The 16,272-nt window shown below is 38.4% G+C and overlaps 1 protein-coding gene across 1 annotated transcript in view; it reads right to left on the bottom strand.

The window, feature by feature from the left end:
* Positions 1 to 1,336: 1,336 nt before the first annotated feature.
* Positions 1,337 to 16,272, bottom strand: part of LOC113199224 (taste receptor type 2 member 125-like) — a 30,495-nt gene continuing 15,559 nt past the window's right edge. The window contains exon 2 of the mRNA XM_077799075.1: positions 1,337 to 1,482. Coding sequence (XP_077655201.1) covers positions 1,337 to 1,482 — 146 coding nt within the window. The remainder of the gene's footprint in view (positions 1,483 to 16,272) is intronic.

Raw genomic sequence — 16,272 nt, 5'->3', positions numbered from 1 at the left:
ATGGTATTGGCATAAAAATAGACAAAAAGACCAAGGAATAGAATAGAGGACCCAGGAATAAACTCACAAAGCTGTAGCCATCTTATTATTTTTTTAAAAAAAATATTTTTTTATTAGTTATTGATGGACCTTTATTTATTTATTTGTTTATATGTGGTGCTGAGAATCAAACCCAGTGCCTCACACATGCTAGGCAAGCACTCTACCAAGCACTCCACAACCCCAGCCCCTCCAGCCATCTTATTCTTAACAAGAAAGTCAAATGCATAGATTGGAGAAAAACTGCCTTTTCAATAAGTGGTGCTGAGAAAGTTGAACTTCCACCAGTAGAAGATCGAAATCATCTGATTTCTCTCTCATCTTATGGAAAAATCAACTGAAAATCTATCAAAGACCTTAATGTAAGGCCTGAAACTTTGAAACTATGAGGAAAAACAGGGGAAGTACTTCAAGATAGAGTAGAGATAATTTCCTTAACAGATGCCAGTAGCTCAGGGAATAAAAACCAGAACTGACATATAGGATTACATCAAATTAGAAAACTTCTGCACAGCAAAGGAATCAATCAACAGAGACAGAGTCTACAGAATGGGAGAAAATGTTTGCCAGCTATTTACCTGGCAGATTAATATCCGAGATACATAATGAACTAAAAAAATTAACAATAAAATCACAAGTAATCCAATTAATAAATGGACAAAAAAGTTGAATAGATACTTCTGAATATAAGTATAAATGGCCCGTAGTTACACCAAAAACAAAAACAAACAAAAACAATGTTCCACATTTTTAGCCACAAGGGAAATGAAAATCAAAACTACATTAAATTTCCATCTCATCCAAGTCAGGATGGCTATTATCAAAAAAATAAAATAAAAAGTAAAATAACAAATACTGGTGAATATGCAGAGGGAAAGGAAAATTTATACACTGCTGGAGAAAATGTAAATTAGTCCAGCCATTATGGAAAACAGTATTGAGTTTTCTCAAAAAAACTCAAAATAAATCAACCAAATAATCTAGCTATACCACTAGATGTGTGCATACACACATACATCTTCTGTGTTATAGGTTTCTCACTTTAAAATCTCCACAAGGTTAAAGATCAGCAAAAACTTCATAGTATTTATAACTATAAAGACTTCTTATCTTTATAGTCTGTATTGATATTCTCCTGTGTGAAGTATATTAACATATATACATGTAAATGGACTGCTAAGGTTGTAATATGTTTGGTTAGTGTTTATTCCAAACATATATTTGTAAAATTCAAAATTTTACATACAATAGAAGAACATTGGGAGAGTACAAATTTATAACACACAGACTTTGTCCCTCAAGAATACTCTCCATGATCCCTGAAATGAATTAGAGTCCTCACATCCTTGGACCTGCACCTCAACCACCTCAGCACTGAACAAGAGGCCTGCTTCAGCTTATGGGTTCGCAGAATAAGGACAAATGAGTGGCCTGAAGGAAAAGCTGTTCCAGTAACCAGGCCAATAAAAAGATAAGATTGGGCTGGGGATGTGGTTCAATCGGTAGGGTGCTTGCCTGGCATGAGCGGTGCACTGGGTTTGATCCTCAGCACCACATACAAATAAATATTTTTTAAAAATTCTCTCTCTCTCTCTCTCTCTCTCTCTCTCTCTCTCTCTCTCTCAAAAGATAAGATTACTCCCCATTAATTCAGAGCTAGAAATTTGTATGACATGAGAAATAAGAACAAGGTATGTAACAGGAGAAAGGCAGTCACAGTTTGTAAGGCTTTCACGTGGGCCATGGGCAGGCATCTCTGAACCCTCTGACATTGTGCTGCCTCTCTTCAGATGTTTCCACAGGTGTGGGACGCCATTCTCACACGTGATCGGGTGCCTCCCGTTGAGGGTCTGAGGCACTTTGGCAAATGTCGAAGTTTTTCCCGTCCCTCTCCTGATGAGAGAGCCCATCCGTGTGGGGGTGTGCCTGACCACTGACCCCGGGGACCCAATCGCTGACCCTGACCTTGGAGTGCAGCCCCCCCTCAACCTTCATTGGATGGAATTCTCCCCTGAATCTCTGGTTCCCTAATAAAAGGCTACTCCCGGCGTGCTCGCTCTCTCTCTCCTGCTAGCCCTGAGTAATCCTTGCTGCCCTGCTGGGCGGCTAGAGGAGCGAACCAGAGAGGGGAGCCGTCTCGGACCTAGCAATAGAATTAAGGTAATTGAGTCTTGTGTTTTTATTTCGATCTCGTCTAACTAACTTTATGCCTAGAACCTCATTAATGAAACCACTGCGCAGGCCGCGTGGTAGATTTGGCGCCCAACGTGGGGCATTCTAGATTAGTTAGATTGAGTGGGAGCGCGCTATAAAGATAAGGAAAAAAGATATAAGGACAAGGAAAAAGGAAATAAAGAAATAAAGGAAAAAGATAAAGATAAAGGAAGAAGTGACATTGGGTCACAAAAGTACCTGGAGTTATTGAAGGAAAGAGACATTAAATTAATTAAAATGGGAAATTCAACTTCTTCTGATAAGGAAATGTACCTGACTATTTTAGACAGTATAATTAATCAGAAAGGGAAACAGATTAAGAAAACTCAGTTATTACAATTTTTAAAGATTGTAGGTGAATATTGTCCTTGGTTTTGTGAACAGGAATCTCCAAATTTACTTACTTGGGAGAAATTAGGAAGGAAGTTACAGAGAGTTTGTATTTCTAATGAATTACCTGGAGGCATTGAAAATATACAGAAAACATGGACAGCTCTAGAAGTTTGTCTTTTTGAATATATGGGCCAAAGTTCGTGGCCCCCTGAGGACCTTTTAAAAGGCATTCAAGGAGCTGTTAGGTCTATTCAAATGGAGAATCAGCCTGAGGCTAAGTTAATTCCCTTTCCCTTAAGCCCTTTAAAAACAAAGGCACTAAGGGCCAAGCCAAAGGTTCAAAATGTGAACTTAAACTTGTAGCCCCATGTGGAGGATTCAGATGGCGCGGATGAGCCCGCCTTCTCGCCGCCATCATTCCCTCCTAGCGGGAGCCAAGCAACAATATGGGGAATTCCAGGGAAGATCACACAGTATGACGTCACTGGCGCCGACCAGAGCAGTCCGCAATTTTTACCGGGACAGGGACAGAAATCACAGACAGTTTTCTTAGGACCTTCAAGGATAGTTGAATTAAATCCTGAAACGGGGCCGAAACAAATTCCTACTGGGATTTTCGGGCCGCTTCCTGATAATACTGTAGGTTTAATTTTGGGACGGAATAATTTGAAGGGAGCCATTGAGGTAATACCTGGTGTGATAGATTCAGGATTTAAAGAACAGCTATATGTTACTGTAAAAGCCAATTATCCCCTAAGACTCACCCCAAAGGATACCTTTGTCCAATTAATATTATTGCCTTGTGTCTCTGAAAGGCACCTGCCGGCAGATTCAGTTTCTAAGCAGCCAGACAGAGTATATTGGTCACAGTTAGTAAGACAAGAACGCCCTTTATTAAAACTTAGAATTAATAATAAAAATTTTCTAGGAATAATCGACACAGGAGCCGATATTTCGGTATTGTCTAGTCGGTTTTGGCCTAGAAACTGGCCTTTGCATGTAGCACCAGCTAACCTAGAGGGAATAGGACAGGTTTCACAGCCTGCTCAAAGTGCCAACTATCTCCATTGGGAAGATTCTGATGGGAACAGTGGAGTATTTAAGCCTTATGTGTTAGAGTCTTTACCAGCTAACCTATGGGGAAGAGATATTTTAACCAAAATGGGATTATTATTAGTTACTCCAAATTCTATAAGGTCAGTTGAGGAAGTTAATCAGAGGTATTTTCCTAGAGATGATAGGGAGACCTTTCAGGAAGAGTATCTGTTTACAAGCCAGTCTCCACGACAAAGATTAGTAAATGCTCCAAACCAAAATTTTTACTAGGGGCCCTGAGCACTTCCCCGATCCCTAAGACAGCTGAAAAAATCACGTGGCTCACAGAGGAGCCTATATGGATTTCTCAGTGGCCCATCTCAGGGGAAAAACTTAAAATAATTCATAGATTAGTTGAGGAACAATTTCAGGCTGGTCATATTGAACCAACGCTTAGTCCTTGGAACACACCTATTTTTGTTATTAGGAAAAAGTCAGGAAATTGGAGATTACTACAGGATTTAAGGGCAACAAATCATGCAATTCAGCCTATGGGATCATTACAGCCAGGACTTCCCTCCCCCACAGCCATTCCCTTAGATTATAGCTTGATGGTAATAGATTTAAAAGACTGCTTTTTCTCTATAAGGTTGCATCCTGAAGATTGTGAAAGGTTTGCTTTCACTGTCCCAGCAATTAATTTTAAGGAACCTGTTAAGAGATATTGCTGGAAGGTTCTTCCTCAGGGAATGCATAATAGTCCTACACTGTGTCAAAAGTACGTTGATCAGGCAATAGATCCCATAAGAAATAGCTTTCCTGATGCATATATTATTCATTTTATGGATGATATATTATTGGCTCATGCTAATCCAGAGACACTTTCAGAAATTTTTACTCAGTTAGAGGCTTCGCTTACAGCAATGGGTTTATGTATAGCTCCTCAAAAAATTCAAAAGGTGTCTCCTTTTCAATATTTAGGCCAGATAATTCAAGGACGTACAATCCGTCCTCAAAATCTTCAGATAAGAGTTAAGGAGTTACGTACCCTTAATGATTTTCAAAAATTATTGGGAGATATTAATTGGCTAAGGCCATCCTTAAAACTAACTACTTCTGAGTTAAGTCCTTTATTTCAGATATTACAAGGGAATCCTTCTCCAACCTCTCCACGTCAGCTAACTTTGGAAGCTAAGGCAGCCTTGAAAAAGGTTGAAGTTACAATTAAAAATGCACAGCTTACTAGAATAGATCCTAAAGAAATAGTGTATTTATTAATATTTCCAACTGAGCATACCCCAACAGGAGCCATATGGCAAAGATTAGGAGTTATTGAGTGGATTTATTTATCCCACTCTCCTCAAAAAACATTAATTCCTTTTCATGATTCTATAGCTCAATTAGTAATTAAAGGTAGAACTAGGATTTTACAATTAATTGGATCTGAGCCTGATATCATAATTATTCCATTTTCTGCTCAACAAACTAACTGGCTTTTTCAAACTTCTAACTATTGGCAAATAGCTTTTGCTGATTTCCCTGGACAGATAGATAGCCATTATCCTCGTGATAAGATTGTACAATTTGCATCATTAACATCACTAATTTTTCCAAAAATTGTACGAGCTCATCCAATAGAGGGAGCTTTATCGGTGTTCACAGATGGTTCCAACTCCGGTAAGGCAGGTTTTTTCAGTCGTGTTCACACAGAGGTGATACAAACTTCTTATACTTCTGCCCAAAGAGCAGAGCTTCAAGCTCTGATCTGTGCCTTAGATTACTTTTCAAATGAGCCTATTAATATTTATTCTGACAGCTTATATGCAGTCGGAGTTACCAAAAATATTGAAACTTCAATGATTGGGTTTACTTCATCACAGGAGTTATTTGAATTATTTCATAATTTACAAAAGACAGTGCTAATGCGAAAGTACCCATGTTTCATAGGACACATTCGAGCCCATACTAATCTTCCTGGACCTCTAGTTTCAGGTAATGACAAAATTGATAAGTTAGTAGCTTTTTGTCAACAGATGTCTTCATATGACTGTGCACTAGCTTCCCATTCCTTACACCATCAAAATGCTTCTAGCTTACGTAAAAAATTTAGTATTACCAGAGAACAAGCTCATCAGATTGTAAGCCAATGCCCAAAGTGTGTTATTCACACTCCATCTCTGCCATCAGGGGTAAATCCCCGTGGATTAAAACCAAATCAGATATGGCAGATGGATGTAACTCATATTCCTCAATTTGGTAAGCAATGTTATGTGCATGTCATAGTGGACACTTATTCTAGATTTATTTTTGCCACAGCACATACTAAGGAAAATGCTCAACATGTAATTTCTCATTGCTTAGCAGCTTTTTCCGTTTTAGGGTGCCCTATACAGATTAAAACAGATAATGCTCCAGCTTACGTAAGCTCTTCTTTTCAACAATTCTGTCAAGAGTTTAAAATTAATCATAAAACAGGAATTCCTTACAACCCCCAAGGTCAAGCCATTGTGGAACGAGCTCATTTATCTATTAAGCTTCAATTACAAAAATTAAAAGGGGGGAATAGGATTGTCACTCCCCAAAATAGCCTTAATCATGCCTTGTTTGTTTTAAATTTTTTAAACTGTGATGCAAAAGGTCACACTGCTGCTGAGAGACAAATGTCTCCGTCAATAACAGGCCCCTTAGGCAGAGTTCTGTGGAAAGACTTACAGACTGGTCAGTGGAAGGGTCCAGATCCGGTAATAATGTGGGGAAAAGGCCATGCTTGTATCTTCCCAGAAGGTGCTTTCCGTCCTATTTGGGTGCCTGAACGTTCTATCAGACATGGAGGAGATAGAACCCAGATTCAAGCGACTGAGGATCGACCCAGAGGAGCCACTACCCAGAAGGAGGAGATTTCGGAAAAGGATGAAGAAAGACCAGATTGAACCAGCTGAAAAGCTGATTTCGTGGAAAGACATAAAGAAGCTAACAACCCAGGCTTCCCAAATACTTCGACGCCTAGGAAAGAACAGGACCCCAGTCTTGATGGTAGCGACAGTAATTGCCCTACTGGGCTGTCAGGTAAAAGGGAATCAAGTAGACACTTATTGGACATATTTCCCAGATCCACCCCTGGTACACCCAGCTGTGTGGACTGGAGAATCTATTCCAGTATTTACTAATGACTCATTCATGATGGGAGGATTTACAGATACTCATATTACTCCCAATCATGTGACTAGATTTAATTATTCTAGCTACAGTGCCCAATTACCTTTGTGTTGGTCACATGATAAACATGCTGGCTGTCTGAAAGTATCATTTGAAGAAAAGACAGCGATTGGTAAACCTAGATTGACAAATAATTCTATTTATGGGGACTTAAAACCTAACACTAGATCAGTAATTAAAATGGGACTTTCCCATAACAAGCCAGTCATTTCTGCAAAACCTCCACAGATATCCCACTGTCCAAATAGTTCTATAATTGAGATCGGCACCTTTCCTAAATGGATGGATTGTGTAAATGCCTTTCCTGTACAACATAAGGTGTCTAAAGATAGTGGGTATATTTTAGACTGGTCTCCAAAGATTGATAAAAGACAATTACGAAGAAATTCTGCTATGACACCTGCAGGATTTGTCAGTAATATTTTGACTTATAGTGAAGGAGGTATTCAAAAAGATATTTGGTGCTTAATTGCTGCCTCAGAGTATTTACATTTTACAGATAAGCCTTTACCAAAATTTGTCGGCAAGAACTGTAAAGAGGGATCTTGCTATGGCTTAAGAGCTTGTGTCCAATCTCCTTATGTTTTAATTATTGGTAATGTAAAAGTTAAATGGATAGATGACAGATATGTTATTACTTGTAATAAGTGCAACCTAACCAACTGTATTACTAGGTATAATGGAGGAAAAGGAGTGCTGATACTTCATCAGCCCTCTTTTGTTTTATTACCTGCTAATATTTCAGAGCCATGGTATGCTGATGCTGGTTTACAAGTCTTGCAGCAAATTCATGCTCAGCTAACAAGACCTAAACGTGCTATTGGAGTCATAATTGTTGGTGTGTTAGCACTGGTCTCATTTATTGCCTCAACTGTCTCTGTGTCTCTGACGTTGTCTCAAAATATTCAGCATGCAAAATTTCTTAATAATTTAGCTCAAAATACTTCCAAGGCTCTGCGTAATCAAGTAAATATTGATGAAAGGATTGAAACTAAATTAAATGCCTTAGAGGCAACTGTTATAGACATAGGTAATGAACTTTCAGCCTTAAAATTTAAGGAGAGGCTTAAATGCCATGCTAATTATAAGTATGTATGTGTTACAGCTGCCAAGTACAATGCTTCTCTCTGGGATTGGGAGAAGGTTAAAAACCATTTATTAGGTATTTGGCAAAATATTAATAATAGCTTGGATATTCTGGAACTTCATCACCATATCCAAGACATTCAAAATAATAAAGCTGATTTTTCAGATCCTTCTTCTTTGGCTAACCAAATATTGAAGGAGTTAAATGGATTCAACCCTGGAAATATTCTTAAACACTCCGCTTGGTACATTATTGGATTATTCTCTTTGCTGTTAATTCTCTTTTGTATTGTAACTATAGGATGGCGAGTCTTCCAATCAAGAATCCAGAAACTCCAGAGAATGAACCGCCGCCTCATTTTTAAGACAAAAAAGGGGGAATATGTGGGACGCCATTCTCACACGTGATCGGGTGCCTCCCGTTGAGGGTCTGAGGCACTTTGGCAAATGTCGAAGTTTTTCCCGTCCCTCTCCTGATGAGAGAGCCCATCCGTGTGGGGGTGTGCCTGACCACTGACCCCGGGGACCCAATCGCTGACCCTGACCTTGGAGTGCAGCCCCCCCTCAACCTTCATTGGATGGAATTCTCCCCTGAATCTCTGGTTCCCTAATAAAAGGCTACTCCCGGCGTGCTCGCTCTCTCTCTCCTGCTAGCCCTGAGTAATCCTTGCTGCCCTGCTGGGCGGCTAGAGGAGCGAACCAGAGAGGGGAGCCGTCTCGGACCTAGCAATAGAATTAAGGTAATTGAGTCTTGTGTTTTTATTTCGATCTCGTCTAACTAACTTTATGCCTAGAACCTCATTAATGAAACCACTGCGCAGGCCGCGTGGTAGACACAGGGACATGATTAGCAGGTGAAAAGCCAGCAAGGACACAGAAAAGGTGATGAACATGAACATAGAGTTGATGAGAAAAAGAAGTTTGGTAGTTTGTACAGAGTTTCTAAAAATGGAACTGCGAGATAGGTTTCTTTCATATTCATCCCAGCCATCAATATGTGTGTTTGTAAGTATAATATTTAAAAACAAGAACATCAGAGACACCAGCAGCATCACTGAAACCACTTTTTTAACTCTCCACCTTAAGTAGAGAAAAATAGACTAAGAAAAACTAGCTATCTTAAGAAAATAAAAGATGCCAAGGCTTGTTGACAGACAGAGGTTGAAAGGATGGATCACTGTCCAGATCAAAACAGTCATTTTCATCATTTTTGCAGTCAGCAACGAACCTAGACAAAGCACAGGTACAAGGATATTGATTGGTATTGATGAGAGCACATCAATTCTGGAGATTGCCAGAGCTATGAGGATTCATTCAACTGAAGAGATCTTCTCTTGACCCATCCACACAGTTCACCAGTGCTATGAATCCATTTCCTAAACTCCCAGTTATTAATTCCACACTTTAAATAATTGTAAATATGTTGTATATGACACCACCCACCATCCTAAAAGAATGTCCCAAGGTTTAATATCACTGCTGAAGACTAGTTTATACATTCATTTAAAATGCAATGGATGATGGATTATTGAAAATACAGAAATATTCTCCCTTCAAAAACCAAAAAACATCCAGATTTTCTCATGACTGGATTAAGTTTTCTGCATGAAAATCTTGTATTTTCCAGACAGCCCTACTAGGCTCCTCAAAATATTGCATACCTTACACATAGTAGTCTGGAGTCTTTTGAAGTTGATGATGGATATGTTGAATTCTTTTGCGCTAACATTTGCATTGCTTTGATTTTTTTTTGCCCTATCTACATATTTCAGTCTGGCAGCATGAGTTCTGAGTAAGTAATATTACAAAATCCTAACATAACACACATAGCAGGTACCAAAAATATGAGCTGGATCCTCAGCATCACAAAAAAAATAATGAGGGGGGAGCTGAGCTGGTAAATGGAACTCCCAAAGCATTGAGGATTTAAAACTAAAGTTAAGCATATATGGAAACCTATGCAGATGTTTACCAGAGCTCTTCCTACAAAGTGTCAGCATGGAGCTCATTATTCCTACAATGCTGAAGATTGAAATGTCATTTTAGTTTTTATAAATACATGGGTAGACAACATACACAACCAAACCATAAAAACACATTTACTCAAATCCAAATCTCCTTCTCTTTTCACTCTAATAATTGAGGTTTTTTTTTAGATTTGCATTCAATATACCTCTACCTAATACTGAGTACAGTGATAATTATTCTGTCATTCTTTTAAAAATGTTTCCAGGTATATATATATATATTATTAAATGTGAATATTCAGTAAACTTTATTTTTCTGTGCATATAAAAAGTGGTGGGAATCTCTCTGTGGTCCCCTGAAGCAGTCACTGCAGCAAAAAAGTTCATCCACACAAGAATCCTCCTCATTCTCCACCTGCTCCTTGCCCAGTAGGGACCATTCCTCCATGAGCACCAGAGACTTTCACATTTTATCCACCTGCTCTCACTTCCCACCAACATCTGCTCCATGACCCTCACTACAGGCACCCAGGTAATGAAAGATAAAGGAAAAGGCAGATAAAGGTAAAGGTAAAGGCACCCAGATAAAGGCAGCCTGAGCAAGATGGAAACTAAGCAGCCTGGTGACATTGTTTCTCCTCAATAGCTAAGAAGTAAGCAGGGAACAAATAAGAGGAATACAACAACAGCTACCAGAAGCAAAAGAAAAACATGTATTCTAAACTTTAGGCATGACAGGGATATTGCATGGTGAACATGTGACACACCCTCCATCCTAAAACAATACTGAACCAAGCAAGTGAATCCAACATATCTTGAAATTTCTCACAGATGCCCAACAATTAGGGAAGAGAAATACTGAATAAAGGTAGACCTTCCTGGGCAAAATACAATGAATACTCCTCAGAACAGAAGAAAGGCATACCATTAGTATGCAGCTGGAAGGTCCCTTGGCTTTACTGCACACATCAAAGATGAGCTCAAGAAAGACAACCTAGGGATAGGGCTATGTGGAGGGGGAACTGGGACTGCAACTTCTTAGGCTTTTTGAAAAGATCCAGAACTGGGTCCCACAAAGGCCACACTCACCTTTGAGCAGCTCTCCCTGAAGCTTCACCTGTGCACCTTTCCCCTGGATGGGAACAATTTAGGTTTCCACCTGAACAATAGTCCCAAAAGAAAAATAACACCTTAGTTCCTCAAGGAGAAACAGTTTCTTTATTCATTTTATAGTTAATGTTATATTTAGGCAATGTTGTATTTAGACAAGGTTGAGAAATTTCTTTTTAACATTTTCATTGTGATTACAGTATCAAGTGCAAACAAAATGAAATGGACTCATGGAACATAATTCTATGTAGCTCTCTGCTAGCTCACTATATCCATAATAACAATATCTGTTCATAAACCAAGTGATAAACATATTGTTATCTTAAGTAAAACTATATTAAGTTTTTGGTCATCATCACTCTAATTTAGCAAAAATTCAGGCAAAATATTATTGGAGCTCCCCTCTCCTTGTTCAATTTCTGGTAGTGTTACTTCTAAATATATCTTTCATATTTGAAGAGAAAAGTATGTTTTCTTATGTGAGATAGATGATGCGTGGATGGATGGATGATATATTAGAAGTATGGATGGATGGATAGGTAGGTAAGTAGATAGATAGATAGATAGATAGAGTAAAACACTCAGTTTTATTCACCTCTATGGAGCTGCTTAACTAAAGACTAGTAAAAGATTATATAAGCTGATCATGAGGTTAGCATAACTCCAGTATCTGTGGAACCAAAGAGACCTTGTGGTACACTGCATGGAGTAGGAGCTCCTAAATATGACATGAAACTGAAGTCCATCCCTATGTGTTTCTAAATGTGTAGTTAACATAAACAGATTTGGCCATTGGAAAAACTCTCACATTGCTTCCTGATCTGTACAGTAAGGGACATGGTTGTGAGCAGGACCAAGGGGCACTCTGAAACTCTCTCTTCCTGAAAGACAATGAATAAAAATTAAAAATCACACTTTTGAAGGAATGGGATAGATTACTGCCAGCACAGAAACCTTAATGTTGCAGGGGATCATGTTCCTTTTCATATCCTCGTTGAATTCAAGTATCTGGACTCTGCCAAAAACAGCTAGGATACAGGATATAAGTTCAGATTACCATAAATTTACATTTCACTGGTTCATCTTTCCAAGAAGTGGTATCATCAGTGAGTAGGACACACCCTCTGGCCCTTTGTATGTGGCTATTGATTTGGTGAGTGTATTTTTAATCTATAGCCATGAAGAGAGAAGGTCAAAATAATTTAATTTTATTTTTTAAATACAATAGTATACCTTCACTGTTTTATGTCAGCGCTATGTCACTTTTTCAGTTCTGTTTCTTTGATATTTTGCAAAACATTTGTTTATCAAATGGTTCATATCAATAACACTATATTAATTGATATCCATAATCAGGGAATGGCAAGTTTCTTAATTATTATAAAGTACCATAACTTTAAAAACACAAATGAAATACTGAAAGAAGGTACATAAACCTGATAAGATTTAGAGACTTCAAAAATCAATGTCATTTTTAGGAGTTAATGGTTCAATTTTTATGTTCCAATATATTTCCTAAGGTGAATATTATGTTGTCATATTTTCCCTAAAGGCTGCTGGTTTCAAGTGGACCCAGAGCAAGAGAGGGCTCTGCAGCTGGTACAGGCTGTTGTGCAAGCTGCTCTTCCCATTGTGCCAGATGAGTCAGCAAATTCAAATTTGAGAGAGGTCTTTTCCAGTAGAGTTCAAGAGGCAACCATATCTAACATTAATGTGGTAAGGACATGATTGTAGGAAAGACACTGCACAAGTCTCTGACAAGACTCACAGGCAAAGAGGTAAAGCCAAGGTCCTGCTGACTCAGTACAAGGCAATACCCTCTTCAGGAGGAACACCCTGTGTCTGAGAACCAAGTGGTAAGAACAGACGTTTAAACCAAGCATAGGTCTATTCTCAGCACCACACCTTCTGTGAATGCACAAGTCATACATTTATAAGGCAAGTCACTATTGCAGGCACAAACTCAAATGAATGGTACAAGGGATGGACTGTTCGAACACAAAATTGTCTGGTTCCTGAAATTCCCTGATGATATCCTATTATCTTAGTCAACACTTTGATGATCTGAATTATCCTTCTTTTATGAACTTGAGAGTAGTCACAACAGTCTCAGCATCAGGTCTTATTTTACAAATGAGAATGAATAATGTAACACAGAAAAGTAGAGATGTTGGCTTGGGGTAAACACTGACCAATGAGAAATAGAAGAGAGAAGAAAGCTGAGAACATAAATTTCTGATACTTCTGTCAGTGATGGATTGATGGTTCCCTCTTGGACCTCCTAGAAAAATTCTTAGGACCAAGTGCTCACCTGTGCTGACCACCTTGCTGCCTCTCAGCTCCTGGTGAGGAGGCCACCAGCAGAGAGTCACACAGCACATCACAGTGTTCCACCCATTCTCATGGCTCAGTTTCCATATGTCCTCTGCATTTCTGCCTGGGACTTGCCCTCTTAAACAAGTATCATCACATTAATCCCAGATACCTGCTCAGGTTTTTGAAGTCTCAGGCTAGGATATTCCTTGAGTTGTACATTTTCTATTTGTCCCCTCTCTGTGAGTTTACAACATAGAAATAATAAAAAGAACATCTATCTAGATAAGATATTGAAAAAAATATGTCAAATATTTTTTAGTCAGAAGCTTGTTACTAACCATATTTTTTTAATCAAATGCCACTTTGTGTAAAAAATAGTCCCTGAGAAAATATCAAAAAAATAACACATCACTCACAATAGAAAATTTATATAAATTTATCCAAACCTTCTGTATTTTTTAAACTATCGAACTGTGAAAACTGTCATTGAACTTTGATGTTCCAACTCATCTCCACATTCCTAACATAGCTACGTAAAGACTCAATTTTACTGATGGCTTCCCTAGAATCATGGGATAGCCACGATTTCAACAGCTTGAAACTTACTGAAATAACTATAACATGAAACCAGGAACAAAACCCCATGCAGTGTGCAGATTTTATGATGGGTTTTAATTTTATTGGCTTATCATTTCTAATCTAGTTCATTCATTCACTAATTTCTTCTGTAAAATGTATTTTTTGGCCACCTTATCCATGCACTGGCTCTCAGGTCCTGGATATCAACAGTCAACAACATGGACGTTGTCTCTGCTCTCTTGATGTTTATACTGCACTAGGGAGAAGAATGATGAAGTCAACAGATGAAGCAGATTAGGACATGATTTATCTGAAATTTCAATAATAATGTTATTGAATAATGTTAAAATTTCGTGACAGCCCAAATAAATAAAGTCAGTAGAACTCAATTGTTGAACAGGTTATACATTTCCTTCTTGTAATAGAATTTGCCATTAATGAATACTCAACACACTTTCTCTCATTTACACGTTTTACACGACATTATTAGAAATAGGATCTTCCTTGTAATTATTACATGAATTTCATAGTTTCTATTTTTATGTTTGCAGAAAAGTTCATTGAATTATACATAATAATTTTATATACTGAGCATTTTGTCATAATAAGAAAGATCATTTTCTTTTTTTTTTTTTTTTTTTTTTATTGGTCGTTCATAACACTACATGGTTCTTAATACATCATATTACACGGTTTGATTCAAGTGGATTATGAACTCCCGCTTTTACCCCATATACAGATTGCTGTATCACACCAGTTTCCCTTCCATTAATTGACATATTGCCTTTCTAGTGTCTGATGTATTCTGCTGTCTGTCCTATTCTCTACTATCCCCCCTCCCCTCCCCTCCCCTCCCCTTTTCTCTCTCTACCCCTTCTACTGTACATCCTTTCTTCCATTTGTATTATCTTGTCTTACCCCTCCTTTCCTCTTATATGACATTTTGTATAACCCTGAGGATCGCCTTCCATTTCCATGCAATTTCCCTTCTCACTCCCTTTCCCTCCCACCTCTTATCCCTGTTTAATGTAAATCTTCTTCTCAAGCTCTTCGTCCTTACCCTGTCCTTGTTTACTCCCCTTATATCAAAGGAGTCATTTGGTATTTGTTTTTTAAAGATTGACTAGCTTCACTTAGCATAATCTGCTCTAATGCCATCCATTTCCCTCCAAACTCTATGATTTTGTCATTTTTTAATGCAGAATAATACTCCATAGTATATAAATGCCACATTTTTTTTATCCATTCATCTATTGAAGGGCATCTAGGCTGGTTCCACAGTCTTGCTATCGTGAATTGAGCTGCTATGAACATCGATGTAGCAGTGTCCCTGTAGCATGCTCTTGTTAGGGCTTTAGGGAATAGACCGAGAAGGGGAATAGCTGGGTCGAATGGCGGTTCCATTCCCAGCTTTCCGAGAAATCTCCATACTGCTTTCCAAATTGGCTGCACCAATTTGCAGTCCCACCAGCAATGAACAAGAGTGCCCTTTTCCCCGCATCCTCTCCAGCACTTACTGTTGTTTGACTTCCTAATGGCTGCCAGTCTTACTGGAGTGAGATGGTATCTTAGGGTAGTTTTGATTTGCATTTCTCTGACTGCTAGTGATGGTGAGCATTTTTTCATGTACTTGTTGATTGATTGTATGTCCTCCTCTGAGAAGTGTCTGTTCAGGTCCTTGGCCCATTTATTGATTGGGTTATTTGTTATCTTATTGTCTAATTTTTTGAGTTCTTTGTATATTCTGGTAATTAGGGCTCTATCTGAAGTGTGTGGAGTAAAGATTTGTTCCCAGGATGTAGGCTCCCTGTTTATCTCTCTTATTGTTTCTTTTGCTGAGAAAAAACTTTTTAGTTTGAGTAAGTCCCATTTGTTGATTCTGTTTGTTAACTCTAGCGCTATGGGTGTCCTATTGAGGAATTTGGAGCCCGATCCCACAGCGTGCAGATCATAACCAACTTTTTCTTCTATCAGATGCCATGTCTCTGGTTTAATATCAAGCTCCTTGATCCATTTTGAGTTAACTTTTGTGCATGGCGAGAGATAGGGATTCAGATTCTTTTTGGTGCAAATGGATTTCCAGTTTTCCCAGCACCATTTGTTGAAGATGCTATCCTTCCTCCATTGCATGCTTTTAGCCCCTTTATCAAAAATAAGATAGTTGTAGTTTTGTGGATTGGTTACTGTGTCCTCTATTCTGTACCATTGGTCCACCCGCCTGTTTTGGTACCAGTACCATGCTGTTTTAGTTACTATTGCTCTGTAGTATAGTTTGAAGTCTGGTATCGCTATACCGCCTGATTCACACTTCCTGCTTAGTATTGTTTTTGCTATTCTGGGTCTTTTATTATTCCATATGAATTTCCTGATTCTTTTA

This window comes from Urocitellus parryii, chromosome 5, assembly GCF_045843805.1.
Source record: "Urocitellus parryii isolate mUroPar1 chromosome 5, mUroPar1.hap1, whole genome shotgun sequence".
In the NCBI taxonomy this organism is placed as follows: domain Eukaryota; kingdom Metazoa; phylum Chordata; class Mammalia; order Rodentia; family Sciuridae; genus Urocitellus; species Urocitellus parryii.
This window is presented reverse-complemented; position numbering and strand designations above follow the sequence as displayed.